The following is a 16,466-nucleotide window of genomic DNA, read 5'->3' as shown; positions in this document are numbered from 1 at the left end:
ATGGAGAATACAACTCCCACTCCCGACACGGTAGCACAGGACTTGAAAACGATGAAGGATTGATTCAAGCTAAATTAAGCTAAATTAACTTCTTCCCATCCAGTCTCGATCTTTAGTTTTACGACTTCTATTTCTTAACTATAAAATAAACCTTATTGTGTAAAGTGGTTATTAATCCTGTTGTACTAAAGCAAGTTAAATATTGAACATACTTTTGAAGTATTATTGTGTGTTTTTTTATCGTACAATTTATACACAACATTTTAATCACAATAAAATGTCATCAACATCATTGCCAAGAATACCTCGATATATAGTATTGTCATTCGTATTTTTACGTAGGATTTATTGCGTGTTTTTATATTTTAAATGCATTTTAAAACTTTAAATTCAAAATTGGGATATAATGAAATAAAAATAAATTCTGAAAAACAAGGCTAAAAAAAACAGATATGTCTTAACAGTTAATCCCTAAGTTAAAAACTATAAAGCAAAATCGGAGTACCAAATAACCTTAAATTTTAGTAAGAAAAGAAATTAATTTTATTTTGATGGGATGGGTCATGTGTAGGTCTCATTTTAGGTTATTCAGCAACAATAATAAAAAAAAACAAACAACTCTACTCTTTGATCCAATATTTAGAATAACTAATATTTCGAATGATCCAATTCTACTCATCTCCACGCGGAGGAGAAAAGATGCAAGGCTCAATTCAGCTTCAGCTGGAGTTCAGGCTGGGCCAGCGAGCCCACTTTGTCGGTGATCCCCGACGTGTCGGAACAGTGGCTTTCGTAGGAACCCTGGAAGGATATTCAGGAACCTGGATCGGAGTGGATTGGGACGACAGCAATGGCAAGCACGACGGCTCCATCAACGGGGTCCGGTATTTCCAGGCAAAGTCAGAACGATCTGGCTCTTTTGTTCGGGCCCAGAATCTGAGTTTCGGCATTTCGCTTCTCCAAGCGTTGGAACTCAGATATAGAGGCGACTCTACCAAAGAAGAAGAGGGTATGTATCTGCGCTATCAATATCTGTCTAGTTGCTCCTAACATGGCTGCCTAATTGTGGTATATCGTACACTTAATCTTACTGCCTAAACTCAAATTTTATTTTCAACTTGTTTAATGTAATTCAACGGTTGCGCTGAATTTGTTGGTAATGGGTTGTCCTGCGTTGCCATTTGCTCTCTTGCAGATGAAATGTACGTACTCTCAGCCAGTGACAAGCGTGTATCTGTTCAATTCGTGGGTAAAGACCTTATTAAAGACAAGCTTAGTCGTTTTGAGGAGTTAACTAGTGTATCGCTGTCTTACATGGGTGTTAGCTCTCCTGGAAATCCATGTCAGATTGGCTCTGTCTTGCCAAGTAAGTTTCTTGACCTCATTGAAGTATACATTTGTCTTCTTAACTTTATATACGTTGTTGATTTTCAAGATGCGGTTTATATGAGAAACATTGTATTAAACCAGCGTAGCAAAAGACCATACTCAGACATTTGGAGCTGAAGCATCTGATCATTGATGATCACCCTTTTAAAGTTGATGCCAAGCTTCTTTTGATGAATTTTACGAGATCTTTCTTTGGAATGTTTATGTAAAGAAACAATAAAAAATTTGGGAGAGAAAAGATATAGGATCACTGTTTACGGGATAATCTTTTGTCCTGTCGCTATTTATAATTCTAATGTGATTATATATGTTTCATCTGTAATGTCTCCATTTCAGACGTAAAGCAGCTCGACCTTACTGGAAATTTGCTATCAGATTGGAAGGTACGTGTTGAAGAAAACCATTATTGTTCACCCTCTTAGCAACCCACACTGAAAATGTACAGTCATAACTTGCAATTAACTGTGGTTTTAAACACCAGTCTTCGACTCCACCATAGAGTTTTTGTTGTTTTTTCAGAAAATACTTGGGTTTATGTTACGTTGATCAGTTGTTTACCTCTTCAGGGTGAAAACTTGGTAGAACACATTGTGTTCCTTTTTTCGCTTGAAAGATGAGGGTTGTCCTTTGCTTTCTAATATGTGGTTGTATAAATTCAATCAGTTCGACGTATATATGCCTTTTTTCAATGGCCAAACCAGTGAATTCTTAACGTAAATGTCTTTGAGGTTTGTTCTGTATCGTGCCCTGTGGGAAGGTCTGATACCCTGCTGAACAATTTTTTCGATCTAGTCCCATCAAAGAAATAAAAAAGATGGAAAGAAAGAAAGAACGAGCATCTTTCTTTTGTTTTCCAAATTGTAATTTCTTTGGTTGTTGGCAGTTTAGTAGTTCTGAACATTATTGTCTTATTGTCAACTTCATATATTCATGCAGGATATTAGCATCATTTGTGACCAATTACAAGCTCTTGTAGCCCTCATTTTATCGAACAACTTATTGTCACGTGATATCTCAGGGCCTGTTCAATTGAATCACATTCGTATTTTAGTTCTAAACAATACTGGAATAACTTGGATGCAGGTTAGTTGTTAGTATGGTTGAGATATATATATATTTTTTTCTTCTCCTTATCCTTTATATATTCATATTATATTTGGAGTTAATTTTATATGATAGGTTGAAACACTTAAACATTCTCTGCCAACAATCGAAGAACTACATCTGATGGGAAATAAAATAAGCACAGTAACGGTACTGATTGAGATCCTTAAACTTTGTAATTGTTGGATGAATACATAATAATTTAGTCTCTTGTTGCAGTTGCATTGCATTGATTATTGATTTCATCTGATGGGAAATAATTTAGTCTTTCAATGCTTGTGAGTTGCAGAAATGAATCAAATAATAGAAGGGTTTATAAAGTCGATTAATCCGTTTACAATTGTGTCACTTAGTTCTATAATACGAACAACTAACCTGTATTTCTGTTGAGATCTCGTTTTCAGCCAGAATCATCATCCCCTATGGTCCAAGGATTTAATCTTCTGCGACTTCTGAATCTGGAAAATAACTGTATAGTTGAGTGGAGCGAAATATTGAAACTGGGTCAATTAAGAAGGTATTGTTGTTTTATTATTATTTTGTTCTTCTATTGGGACAATTGGCTGTTGTCGAACCCTCGCTGATTTCACTGTATTTCCTTGGAATCTTTGACTATGCTATCAGCTTGGAGCAGATTCAGTTGAATAACAACAAGTTGAGTCGTATATTTTATCCTAGCTTCGATGAATTACACAAGTTATTTGGAGATGTTGAATCACAAGGAGACTGTTCTCCATTCCGAAATTTGCGAAACCTCTTTCTTGGTACATTATCAAGGTTCTTTAACAATTGTGATCTCTTTATAAATTCTTTTAATTACTTCTCTGACTTGTTATATTTTTGTATGTACTTCAGGAGGCAACAACATTGATGATTTGGCCTCTATCGACTTTTTAAACTCGTTTCCTCAGTTGATTGTAAGATTTTAATATATATTATTTCAATTCGAGGGATAGTTCTTGAATTGAAAAAGCTAATAACATTGGCAGATACATTATCGACTCGAACTTCAACTTCTTTATCGTTCACTTCTCTCCATCGTTTTATTTATTCATTTCTTTTTCCTTCAAGGACATCAGGCTATCAGAGAATCCTATAGCTGATCCCATGAGGGGTGGGATTCCCAGATATGTTTTAATTGCGCGATTGTCTAAAGTTCAAATAATCAATGGGAGTGAGGTTGTTTGGAAGCATTTGCAGTCCTTTTCTTTTCTCATTATTACATTACCGTTAACCCGAAAACTTTTTTCTCATATATTTTTTAGGTAACTCCTCGTGAAAGAAGAGACTCTGAAATACGGTGCGGAAATCAATATTTTATATGCATTATTAGTTTCCTCCCCTTCTTTGTACTAACCAGGATATATTGGTAATATGAGTAGTCTTGATATAACCAGAGGGAGTAAGGGTGTGAGATGGTAGGCTACATTTTGGGGGAGTCTATAGTCTATGTTTAAGATGTGAAGTTATTATGAAGAACATTTGAATCCTTTCAGGAAATTGTGGTTCATTCGAAGTTATAAATTTCGAACATTTGTATCCGTTTATTCAGCGATTTCAATTCTTCTTGCAGCTACGTACGCATGGTTATGTCAAAGTTGGATAGCAATCCTGAGGAAACATTAAGGCTACATCCTAGGTAACTGCATTCAACTAAAACTGAACTTACCCCGTGCTGCGCCCCATGAACGTTATTTTTGTTGATATATTTATGCATCAGGTTTGAAGAGCTTAAGAGGTTTTATGGGATCGAAGATAATAGGGTATCGGTCGGAGCTGGTGGACCTCAGAAACTGGCATCTGGACTCATATGTAGGAATGAATCTTGAATTTGAGATATTTGACATTTTAGAACATTTCCTTATCGTCGCTGAATAGTTGTTTGATAAATTTATCCAGCAATCACCCTGAATTGCGTGGGAGCATCAATCGGGGAGAAGCCACCATTGACAAAGAAATTACCACTCACTACTACAGTTACTGTCCTTGCTTTTTTATTTTAACATGCTGTTTCACTGCTTCACTCTAAATGACTCTTTCCATCTTTAGGTTGGCAAGTTAAAGATGCTTTGTGAAAGCTTTTTCAAATTAAAATGTATGAGGCTGAAGTTGTATCTTCAAGAACAGGTTTGGTCTCCTAATTACTTAATACCCAACTCATTAACCTTCTGCAACTGAACACACCTTACATTCTCAGGATTCCCCCGTGCCGATACCGCTCGAGGACGATATGGCATCTCTTATGGATCTTGGGGTTGCTAATGGATCCAACATTCTTGTGGATGAAGAGAGTTGAAGGAAATAAACCCCCCATAGGTTCTTCAATTTTTTTCCTTCTTTGGTTTTAACTCTCTGGCATTCCCATGATTCTTGCTCCCCAGATTTGGAAGATGTTTTTAATTGTTGGTTTTCTATCGGATGTTCTTATATCATTTGACCAAGATTCACAGCTTAAACAAATCGTGAAATCACACTGAATTGCCTGATCTTCTATTCTATTTATCTGCCTCATATTTTGTTTCTATAATTCATTATATTTAAATTAACTGTGTATATATAAATTTTTATAAATATGTCATTCATTAAAGCAATTAATGATTCCAATGAATTAATTCAAGATAAATTACTTGTTTAACTGTAATTTTTATTAATAAATTAGAAATAAAAGTGTATGTTGTTTTTCTTTTTCTAGTTAATTTTAATTACATCCATTTTAAATCTATTTACAAAAAAATCTCAAATTAATTTTTTTGGTCCCCCAATAATAATAAAAATATATTCTTCAACTAAATTCCCATGACAGGGAGAGCCAGAAAATTTGCCCTTTGCAAGAACCAAACGACTGGACTCCAAGGAATAATAATAATAATAATAATAATAATAGAATAAGAATAATTGAGAAACATTTCAATTTCCAAGTAACCACCGCACCGCTGCAGTGCGTCTGCCACCGCCGGTCTCTAACCGTTCCAGAAGCCAAAGCCCACCGCCATCTTTTCCCCGCCGAAGCTCCCCTTGGATCGAACACGCAGGGCAATCAGCTCAATGGCTATTGATTCCCATCTTCGCCAGGAGGCGTCTGTTACTCGACTTGGTCCCATATAATTCCAGCCCTTTTACATTGTTCTTCGTGGAGCCAAATTCTTAAACCGCGCCAGTCAAACTCTATTTCGCCCTTCCTTTTAAGTTAGAATAAAATTGCTCTGCAGGGTGGCGTGCGTGGTACTTCAATTGGGTGCTGCTCATCTTAATTGTTACGTTATGTGCTTGTGTGTTTCTGGGATCTCGAAGTATTCAGCTGGGTGTTGGATTCGGGTCATAGTCGACGATTTTCTAAACGGAAGATAACTTGCTCAATCCTCTGAGCTAACCTGTCCTGCAACTGCTTCGGAACCTCTTAGTGATAGGTTCCGAGGCAAAAATTATTGTATCAGAGGCCGGAATGGATGTAAATAGTTCGAAAAATATGGGTGACGATGACATGTTGATTTCGGCAGCTATAGGTTCTTCTGTCGTTCCAGAAGCGTCCCCTGATTCTCTAAAAAACACGCCATCTAACATTGCGAAATTGGAGGATGTAATCGAGCATTGCGTAGGTAGGCAGAAGTATCTTGCACAGACAAGGAGTCCTTCCGACGGCGGCGATGTCCGTTGGTATTTCTGTAAAGTACCTTTGCTTGGTAATGGTGAGTACTTTCATTTTCTTCATCTTCAATGGTACGTTTTCCAATGCGACCTGTGAATAATTGACGAGAAACGAACATACTTGAAAACCAAGATGATAATAAGTGGGGCAAAATTTTTAGGTTTTGACTCGGAATCATATCCGAAGAAGCTAAGAAACCTGTTTTAGGAAGACTAATTCAAAAAATTTATACGGCCATTGACTACGGTATAAACTTCTGAATCTGTATATACGTATATATAATGTTTATGTTGTCTACTTGAAAAATTAAAGTTGTAATATTGTTGATGTTCTGGTTAAAAATTGGAGTTCGCTAGGAGATTTAGAATCAAAGGGCTTTCTAACCTTTTGATGACTTTCTGCTGCTTATGTTTGGACAGAGGTAGCTGCATCAGTTCCTAAGACTGAAATAGTAGGGAAGGGTGACTATCTTCGATTTGGCATGAGGGACTCTCTCGCAATAGAAGCATCTTTCTTGCAGGTGCATTTTTCAACCTCTTGGGTACTCAATTAATGCTTATTTTCAACCATATTTCATGAATTGCTCGTAGAGAACTATCTTGGAGTTACCTTCTTCAATGTCTTTTACTCGTGAGATTGACTGTCCACTCACCTTCATGTGTATGGACTTCATTTTTGGATGCTATTGTGCTTCTCGGACCATCTCTGGACCACCACTTTATGGAGGAGAAGAAGGGGAAAAGGAGGAAGAAGGGTAGGGAACGGAAGAGAGAAATGCATATAAGCTTAAAAAATTAGAATAATATGGTGGAACCTATTCTGTATGGACATAGATTGAAAGAGGATAGCTGAATGTTTTTGGAAACACTATTTGGCTGATTCATGGGAATTATGTTAAGAAAGGAATTGTAGAATATTTAATGACGTACGTGGGAAGGAGGGCATCCTTTTGATCTAGTGATTATCGTCACTTCAAGTTGGTATACTCTCTCAAAATCAGTTTGTAATATCTCTCTTTTATGCCAACTGGAGTACCTTTTTATATGCTAATTTGGGTCTTTTCGGTTGCAACTTTTCATCATTTTAATAGAAGTTATTGTTTCTCTTTATATGTATGTTTCTATGTGTGTGTGTTTCTATATACATATCTCAACTATTTATTTATATATGATTTTTGTTTTATCTGCTTCTTTTTTGAAGTAAATGGGAAAAAATGGTTAAAAATTATATACATTTCTTGGATTTGAATGTAGAGAGAGGAAGAACTACTTTCTATTTGGTGGAAAGAGTATGCAGAATGTAGTGAAGGGCCAAAAGAAAGAGCTGGTTCTAGTCTGAAGGTTGATAAACAAAGAAACGAATCTGCTTCGGAGGTCGCTAAATTAGTCAAGTTGTATGACATCGAAGAAGAGCGAGTTGGTGTCCCTGTCAAAGGAGGACTCTATGAGGTCAATTTGAAGTAATCTATAATTTAAAGAATTTTTGTTCTTTGTTTTATACTGGCACCATCTTTTATAGCACTATCTTGTTTTATACTAGCACCTTCTTCTATCCAATTGTTGCTAAATGTAACACATTTAGGCGTAGTTTCTGTGGCATGGAAAGCATTTATTGTTTTTCTCGTGGAATGTGTTGTACAAAAACAAAGATTTGTTTAAATGTCAAAGGTTGGAAGATGTAAGTTATGTTATTTCTTCTGGTTAATGGGCTTATCAAAAGGGGAGAATTAAGAAAAACTTGAGTTCCTAAATGTCAACAGTTCATGACCAATTGAGATATTCGTATCAGTAATTAATGTTTGCCTACTGGATAGATTTATTATAGAGACTCAAACAGTGTGGTCCGCTTTATAATTACTTTCTGCAGGATCCTATTTGTTTTGATCGAATGGATTTAATTAATATTTTCTTTTCTTCTATTAAGAATATGAACGTTACAAAAGTTAAGGGATTTGTAATCTTTTAATGTATGCTTTCTGTTTGATTAAAATCTTGGTGTTAGAATATATTTTAAATATCATATCCAAAGTTAAATATGTTGTGAAAGTATTTCTTTTTTCTGTTTAATATACAAATGCTTGCAACTGAAATCATATTATGTATGCAGGTAGATTTAGTGAAGAGGCATTGTTTTCCTGTATATTGGAATGCAGAAAATCGCCGTGTGATGAGAGGTCATTGGTTTGCTCGTAAAGGAGGACTTGATTGGCTTCCACTGCGGGAGGATGTTGGTGAACAGTTAGAAATTGCCTATCGTAGTCAGGTTTGTTTTTTGTTCTCTAAGAGACCTCCTCCTTTTTCTTCTCCTTCCATTAAAATAAAAAATAAAAAAAGATCATCTTCTTTTATTTTTATCCAATCACCCAATTCTTGTTTGAAAATTTTGTATGCAAAGCACCGCAAAGTTTTCATGATGAAGAAAATGCTTCCATGTGAAATGTTTTCATTTATTGCTGTTTAGTTTCTAGTTTATTCTCATTTATGAACTTGAATTTTCTTTTTTAAATGTCTTAATAATTAGCAAGTTATGGATGAAGATGCTTTTGATCTAGGTGTGGCACCGGAGAACATTTCAGCCATCTGGACTTTTTGCATCTCGAGTTGATTTACAAGGATCTACCCCAGTATGTAAATTATTTGGAGTTCGGAGACTTATTTTTTTGTCAAATCATTACATGAAATTTAGGCTCCTGATTTATCTTGAAATCCCTAATGTAGGGACTTCATGCTCTTTTCACTGGGGAAGATGATACTTGGGAGGCTTGGCTGAATGTTGATACTTCTGGTTTTTCTAGCGTGATTAGTTTGGGTGGAAATGGTATTAAGTTAAGGCGTGGCTATTCCCCATCTAATTCTCCTAAACCTACTCAGGTTTGTATCTATTTCGTCTCGTAGCTCTGTTAGTATAACCTTGCCGATGTCTTAATATTTCACCCCCTTCCGATGCTTCTGATGTGAAACTTCAACTCATAAGAAAGGACCGTAATTGGCGGATTCTTAATACTACTTGATATGGGGGGAAAACTACCATTTTGAGTGAAACCTTAGCTCTAATATTCTTACATTAAACGTTGGTACTTTTTCTTGAAATGTTGAAGCTCACTAAAATGCACTCTAACCTCTATCCATCTTTTCTTTATAATTTCTCTTGAAAATTATGTGGCTTCTTTCCACTATATGCCTCTAGTGTATTTTGTTTCCCATTGAAGACATTTCTGACTTTGATCCATGCACATGAAAAACATTAAAGATGGGACGCCCTCATAGAATAGTACATCAATTCCCTCTTAAGAATGCTAAATAACTTTCTGCTAGATTGAGTGATAAAAAATTGGGTGGATGCGGAAGTGAAATTGTGTTTCCTTCTGAGGACGAAAAAAAAGGTTAGGTTTACTTCAAATTGAAGGAAAATGAAAGGCATTCTATCCTCTTTTTTTATTTATTCATTTTCTCTTTCTTTTTTCGTTTTATATGAACTTTTTTTTATCATTGTTCTCTCCTCACTTTTTTTCTTCTAATTTTCAAGGACGATTTGCGTCAGCAGAGGGAAGAAGAAATGGACGATTACTGTTCACAGGTACGTCTGCTATCATTGAGCTTCATGTATCCATATTATATCCATCTCAGAAATTTAGGATATGACATTCCAATTTTTTCATGTCTGTGTCCTACCGTTTTTTTCTTTTATTATTATGCCCTTATTAAGCTATAATTGATTATTTCTGAAATATTAGTAAGCTATGGACGGTAATCCGCTTCATTTTAGTTTCAAAATAATTTAGTAAAATATGATAGTTGAAATTTTGTTCTCTTACAAATTTCATTATAGTTGATTTTGTTCTGATTCTCCTTTGCATCCATTTTCAATCGTAAATGGGATTATGTTATTGGACTACTACTTTAGATAATCATGTTTCTTAATATGTGAATAATACCACCCCCTTTCCCCAGAAGTATATATTACGTGTTTTCAAGCTCCTTGATAATAAGATAAGATTTGGAACAGTAACTTGAAGTTTAAGTATTCCCTTTAAATAACCAACTAATGTTTTATGACTGTTCTTAAATAATTTCATCTATTTTAAGGATAATATAGGCCTGGCATTGAGGATTTATCCCTTCTTTACATGCTTGGATGGTTCTTCACTAACTTAGATGGATAAGGTGTTGAACCTTTGTTTGAAGTTTGAATCTGCTTGACAACCATATATAACCGTCTTATTCGGTGAATGCAAAAAACTATATGGATTTCTGAATTGTGAAACTACTCGATCTAATTTAATGATTTGAACTCTCTCGTCATTTTTGTATTTATTTGATAATTTAATAATTAACTTGATTTTATAAAATTTTCTGCATATACCATGTCACTTTGGAAGCCACATCATTCATCTGAGGTTGTTGCTTTAGGTTCCTGTTCGACACCTTGTGTTTATGGTTCATGGTATTGGTCAAAGGTTGGAGAAATCTAATCTAGTTGATGATGTTGGGAACTTTCGGCATATTACATCTAGTCTTGGAGAGCGGCACCTCACTTTACACCAACGTAGCACTCAAAGAGTCCTCTTTATCCCATGCCAGGTAGCTAAGAAACCCTTCTTTGCTTCTTGGCATATTTTATATTTCACCTTCTTGATCCCTATTATTATGCCATTTCCATTTAACTTTTTTGTTTTTTTTTTTTTAGTGGAGGAAGGGTCTGAAGCTTAGTGGCGAGGCTGCTGTTGAAAAAATTACTTTAGATGGAGTGAAGGGTTTGCGTGTCATGTTGGGTGCGACAGCTCATGATGTTTTATATTACATGAGTCCCATATATTGTCAAGACATCATCAACTCGGTATTGCATGCTTTGTTTAGATTGTGCTGTCCAATGTTTTCATTTTATCCATACTTGTTCTTCATAGTTCTTTGTTGATGGGTTAACTGACATGATTTGTTAGTTTCGTTCTTTCATGACAGTATATTCAATTCTTATGCAACTGATACATATCATCAAAGAAGGGTGACACCTATACCTGCCTTGTGAACTTTGCCCTCTTATCGTGCACTAATATACTAGCCTTAATGAAATCTATAGCCGCCATGTTATAAAGAAGGGTGATGCTAAAAAGATTTGAGATCTCATTACATGGCGGAAGGAAAATAAGTTTTTGAAGCCTTATAAGCAATGAACTCTTCTTGAAACTTGCTAGGGTGTTTTGGTTATTGCTGATTCAAGATTTTAGAACCTTGTCGATTTAGTAGTGAGATATATATTTATGATAAGAAACTGGGGAGATTATAAAAACTAAAAAGAAAATACAACTTGTAGGCCAAGGGGAACTCCCTTGCCAGGAAAAAACCATTACATAAGCTCTTTCCAGCTTTAAATAATCCAATAAATGCAGCGACTACAAGAAACCTTTTTGTGAATGACACTCGATTACGAGGCATCATGTTTACAAATGATATAATACTGGTTATGTAGCACTGACAGATTTTCATGATATAAGCTCTTCAAACATTACTTTGCTCTAGAGGACTAAACGGGTATTTACATTTCTTTTCAGGTATCTAACCAATTAAACCGACTTTATATGAAATTTCTTAGAAGGAATCCAGGATATGATGGAAAGGTATGTGGCTTAAAGTTTTTTTTCTTCTTACCATTAACTTCTATTAAAATCAATTATACAAATTGGGTATTTTTATGTATTTTGTATTATTAATTAGGTTTCCATATATGGACATTCTTTGGGAAGTGTCCTTTCATATGATATCCTCTGCCACCAGAAGAATTTGTCATCTCCTTTTCCAATGGATTGGATGTATGGGGAACATGCTAGAAGTGAAGGGTTCTCGGGGGTGGATGATCAATCCTCTGCACAGAACTCTTCCTGCAATACGGAGAATAATTGTTCTACTGCAGTTTATGGATGTGCAGACATTGTACAACTTGCTAAAGAGGATGGTGAGAGGAATATGCATTTGGAAGATCCTTCAATAGTTGTGGATCCTGTGCCATCGCATTCATCTGATCTCATTATTAAACATGAAAAGGCTTGTGGGGAAGCTGATTACGATTCCAGCAAAAGGCTTCCTCAAACAAGTGATGATCTGGAGGAGTTAAATAAAAATGAAAATTGCGACTTAGAGGTTCCCAGTCTAAATAGAATTGGCGAACTACAATTTGAGAATTCAAAAGATGAAGATGAAATAATCAAATCCCTGAAAGAAGAGGTCAGTAGACTCAGCATTATTTCACACATACATATGTCATGGTTTATTTATTTTTGTATGCTTTCACTTGCACATACATGTCTTGTTTTACTTATTCTTGTATGCTTTCAGTGTACAGTCTCCATTTATTATAGTATGTGTTATTTGAACTTCTCATTTGTCAGGTCGATTATCTTAAAAAGAAATTGGCAGAACTTGAATTGATGTCTGCTAATAGGGATACAGATGGAGTATTGAATGAAGGTGCCTCCTAATTGTTTCACTTCTTTGTTTACTTATGGGAAGAAATTGTACCCATGATATTTTTGGTCTTTGAAACATTATCAGGAAATAAGAAAAGTTTAATAGGTATGCCCAAGGAACCCCTGTTAGAAGAGTTGCCTCCCGATCAAGATGATGATTCAATGAGTTTTACTCCTCAGATAAAGTACAAAAAGCTTGCATTTAAGGTACGGTGGGAGGAGTGGGATTGAGAAGAGAAATTCTTTTGACATATTCCAATATATATGTGCATTATTTTATTTTCTTGTTGAACCTTAGGGAACACTGGTTTGCCCCAACTTTTTTATGTACAATGTTTTTCTCTAATTAGGTTGATACATTTTTTGCTGTTGGATCTCCTCTTGGCGTTTTTCTTGCACTTCGTAATATCCGTATTGGAATTGGTAAGCACACATCTGTGACATACTAGCTACATATATATATATATATATATATATATGAAACAACTTCTTATGGATATAATAAGCAGGAATAACTCTTCAACGTATTCAACTCCCAGCAAAGAAGAGTCTCCAAATTTATGCAATGCAAGATCAATTTTTATGTGAAAATTGATTTTGCATTGCAGATAATTTGGGGACTTTTCTTTTTGGTATTAAACTAGCAAGTTTCTATTTATTTTGTTATTGATATTCAATATGTTCTTTCTGAATCTGGAGTTATTCAGTTGCACTCCTAGAGTTAGGTTTATACGCTAAATGATTTTGACGTTTCTAAAAACTTATTTGTTGGACTTCAGGAAAAGGGCAAGAATATTGGGGTGAAGAAAATATAAAAGAAGAAATGCCAGCTTGCCGTCAAATGTTTAACATTTTTCATCCATTTGATCCGGTCGCATACAGGTCTTTCAAAGTGACCTTTTGTATTGCGCAAATAGAGAATGCATAGTTGAACATTCTAAGTGCTTGATTCATTTTTATTACAGCCACCTTGTGATTTACTGTCTGTTATTTGATCATCATCTGTTCTTTTCTTTGACCCACATGCGCTTTTTGTTTGACACCCTCATTTTTTATTTATCGACTTGAAGAAGACACTGTTTTGGCTTTTTGGCCATGCAAGCTTGCCTAGAGCATTTATTTGTTGTGTATCTGAGTTCGTTCATAATTTTTACAGTTGGAATTCTGTCCCTTTAAAACATAATAAAATGTTGTGATTTTCTTTTATCTATAATCGCGGTCTGTTTTCTATTTTTGTTCTTGATATGGTAGTCAGTCTACGTTATGGAGAACGTTTAATGAAAGTTTTTTTTTTTTTTTTTTATAAAAAAATTATACAGAGTAGAGCCACTTGTTTGCAAGGAGTACATGCTTGAACGACCTGTTATTATACCATTCCATAGAGGTGGAAGGAGGTTGCATATTGGATTTCGGGTAAATATCTTCATTACATTGATATTGTGAATTGATATTGTTTTGGGATTCTGATAGATTTTGCTGTATGTTATGCAGGAATTTACTGATAACTTGGCTCTTCGTTCTCAGGCAATGAAGGACAATCTACACACTCTGGGGGTGGGTTGTTCTAGACTTTCTAAGATTTCGTCTTCTTCTCATGCTTGTCTTTGGTTTTTTTATTTTTCTTTTCAAACCTTTCTTTGCAAATCATTTTTCCTTTTAAACCTTCCAAATCACTTTTCTTAAATCCTTTCATCATACCATACGAGTCACTAGTACACCATTTGATTTCACCACATTATGTCCTGAGATTATTTTAATTACTTTGCTTCTATTATTCTTAAAGTTGTACTTGGAATTACCTCCCAAGTGCTTTGCCCGTTAAATTGCATTCTAAGAACATAAACAACCCTTAAATTGAGTGCTAGTATTTACAATTGTGATTATTATCGAACTCAACTTAACTTGAGTTTGGTTTTGGATCTTCCTTCTGAAAGATATATGTTTGGTATTGGGTTAATGTAAGGAATTGCTGACGGTTCTGATGTACATTATTTGACAGGTTAAAGTACTCACAATTTGCCAGTCTAGAAAAGCAGATGGTGTACAAGGTATTATATCAGCTTCTAAAGCGGAGTCTGCTCTGATTTTGTACATTGTTACTCACTAGTGGCTAGCAGGATCTGTAGGATAACTATGTGCTGTATTTTTTCGATCTCGTTATCTTTTTTCAAAAAACTAAGAACCATCTTTTAGAACATCCTCCTCCCTCTTCCCTCTTCTCATGCTTGTTTATAAATAAATAAAATGAAATCTCATTCTCTCTCTCTCTCTCTCTCATATTTGTGCACCTATTCTAGAAGGAGCTGAGGATTTTCAAGGAGGAGAACTGAAGTCTTATGGTGTTGCAATGATGGAGAGATTGACAGGAAGTGAAGGAGGGCGGGTTGATCACATGCTTCAAGTATGTGCTCCTTTTACCATATGATATCAAGATGCTGAATTTTCCTGTCTAAAATCCGTTGCTTGTTATCATGTAAATGCATGATTCAAAAGTTAGTAGTTTATACCTTTGTTAGTCTTTGGATGAGAAACCAAAATTTTAAGTACCACGACAAAGTATACTATAGATGCATGTTGGAGCTACCTTAGGTATCACAACTTGAAGTATTTTGCAAATTAGTTAATGAATTGTAGTTGGCCAAAACCGGGGCAACCTAACGTCTTAGGCCTCCCGAGATGCTTTTTATCCAAATCACCTTTTAAAGGCAAAAATAGTTTTTGTAGTTCCATCAAGTCTTTTTGTGATCTGTACCAAAGGTTTCGTCTTTATACGTTTTTTCTTATTGTCCGGTTGTTTCTCCTTTCATTTGCTCTATGAAATAATATATATGTTCCCAGCTTGAATTGTATGCCTGACATCGTTGTCATCGATTATGTGAGAATAACTCCTCTGCTGATCTCTCTTTAACTAAAGCTCGTTGACTTGCAGGATAAAACTTTTGAGCATCCATATCTGCAAGCCATTAAGTCCCATACGTGAGTTTCATGTATACTTAAATCCAGTAGAAATAACGTTCCCTTCCCTCTATTCTCCATGCATTAAGCAATATTTTCCCTGAAAAACTGTGTTATTCTTTTCCATATATTGCCAAAAAAAAATTGGGTTCTGCAACTGCATTGCTGTGTAGGCTGTCTTGGTAAATGAAATAGTTGAGTGGAGTGTTGCTCGTTCTAACTGTTTTGATTTTTGGCATGCAGAAACTACTGGAGGGATCATGACACTGCTCTTTTCATATTGAAACACTTGTATCGGGATATACCTGAAGATCCCGATACGCCCCCAGAATATACTGAACCCGATTCAAAAGATTGCTGGTACAATCAAAGAGAGAGTATTGAAGAGGAGCTTTCATTAACATTTTCCGATGAGGCTGTGGTAAGGAGCTTCTCAAGGAAAGTGAAGAAAATGATGAAAAATCAAAGATAGACATCAAGTGCAACGAAGGCTAGCATCATCTTCTCTGTGGCCTAGCCTAGGTACAGCTACTACTAGTTCTAAGGTTTAGTGAATTTTGATGCCGAAGGTTGGACGGCCGGGATTGTTATGTTAATGAGTATGCAAATTCCCACCTTCAAAAATGGGGAGAGACTTGTGGTTTCTCTTTTCTTTCCATGTACATATAAAGGAAAGGAAAACAAAACGAGGACGTAATATTTCAGATTAAATGTAAATTGTAAATTAATACCTGTAAATTTTTTAGTATACCTTTTGCTGTGAGATGATTAGATGTAATGAACTTGTGAGGCTAAACTGCTGCATTCTCTGCAAGTGTAAGAACGCAGGCAGACAGATTAAACATAATAAACATAGTATTTTATAATTATGAGTTCATTGATAATTCTCTGCAAGTGAAGAATCATGAGTTC

The 16,466-nt window shown here is 35.3% G+C and overlaps 2 protein-coding genes across 3 annotated transcripts; both read left to right on the top strand.

The window, feature by feature from the left end:
* Positions 1 to 616: 616 nt before the first annotated feature.
* LOC111809251 (tubulin-folding cofactor E) lies at positions 617 to 4,991 on the top strand. Its single transcript, XM_023695674.1, has 15 exons — positions 617 to 1,009; positions 1,196 to 1,366; positions 1,726 to 1,772; positions 2,326 to 2,472; positions 2,569 to 2,643; positions 2,898 to 3,010; positions 3,118 to 3,257; positions 3,349 to 3,410; positions 3,565 to 3,672; positions 3,759 to 3,793; positions 4,067 to 4,132; positions 4,214 to 4,305; positions 4,393 to 4,469; positions 4,543 to 4,620; positions 4,691 to 4,991. The coding sequence occupies exons 1-15, from the start codon at positions 661 to 663 to the stop codon at positions 4,787 to 4,789; spliced, it is 1,659 nt and encodes a 552-aa protein (XP_023551442.1). The 5' UTR covers positions 617 to 660; the 3' UTR covers positions 4,790 to 4,991.
* Positions 4,992 to 5,368: 377 nt separating this feature from the next.
* LOC111808153 (phospholipase SGR2-like) lies at positions 5,369 to 16,421 on the top strand. Of its 2 annotated transcripts, none has more exons than XM_023693970.1 (21): positions 5,369 to 6,179; positions 6,559 to 6,659; positions 7,393 to 7,587; positions 8,246 to 8,401; positions 8,691 to 8,762; positions 8,857 to 9,009; positions 9,665 to 9,715; positions 10,549 to 10,719; positions 10,826 to 10,975; positions 11,688 to 11,753; positions 11,851 to 12,357; positions 12,522 to 12,600; positions 12,706 to 12,806; positions 12,950 to 13,022; positions 13,379 to 13,481; positions 13,919 to 14,012; positions 14,091 to 14,153; positions 14,599 to 14,647; positions 14,897 to 15,000; positions 15,529 to 15,575; positions 15,798 to 16,063. In XM_023693970.1, exons 1-21 carry the CDS (start codon positions 5,936 to 5,938, stop codon positions 16,024 to 16,026), a joined length of 2,808 nt encoding a protein of 935 aa, XP_023549738.1. In that variant the 5' UTR covers positions 5,369 to 5,935; the 3' UTR covers positions 16,027 to 16,063. The 2 variants fall into 2 exon arrangements, with proteins under 2 accessions (XP_023549738.1, XP_023549737.1); XM_023693969.1 differs by having other exon boundaries at positions 5,370 to 6,179; positions 12,685 to 12,806; positions 15,798 to 16,421.
* The last annotated feature ends 45 nt before the right edge of the window (positions 16,422 to 16,466 follow it).

The sequence above is a fragment of the Cucurbita pepo genome, chromosome LG13 (assembly GCF_002806865.2).
Source record: "Cucurbita pepo subsp. pepo cultivar mu-cu-16 chromosome LG13, ASM280686v2, whole genome shotgun sequence".
Lineage (NCBI taxonomy): Eukaryota > Viridiplantae > Streptophyta > Magnoliopsida > Cucurbitales > Cucurbitaceae > Cucurbita > Cucurbita pepo.
This window is presented reverse-complemented; position numbering and strand designations above follow the sequence as displayed.

Excerpts from the sequence above, each read along its gene's own strand:
- LOC111809251 (XM_023695674.1), top strand. The coding sequence starts at position 661 with ATGATCCAATTCTACTCATCTCCACGCGGAGGAGAAAAGATGCAAGGC. Across the intron at positions 2,473-2,568 it reads CTGGAATAACTTGGATGCAG|GTTGAAACACTTAAACATTC; the intron begins GTTAGTTGTTAG and ends TTTATATGATAG. Across the intron at positions 3,673-3,758 it reads AAATAATCAATGGGAGTGAG|GTAACTCCTCGTGAAAGAAG; the intron begins GTTGTTTGGAAG and ends TATATTTTTTAG.
- LOC111808153 (XM_023693969.1), top strand. The coding sequence starts at position 5,936 with ATGGATGTAAATAGTTCGAAAAATATGGGTGACGATGACATGTTGATT. Across the intron at positions 14,013-14,090 it reads GGTTGCATATTGGATTTCGG|GAATTTACTGATAACTTGGC; the intron begins GTAAATATCTTC and ends TATGTTATGCAG. Across the intron at positions 14,648-14,896 it reads AAAAGCAGATGGTGTACAAG|AAGGAGCTGAGGATTTTCAA; the intron begins GTATTATATCAG and ends CACCTATTCTAG.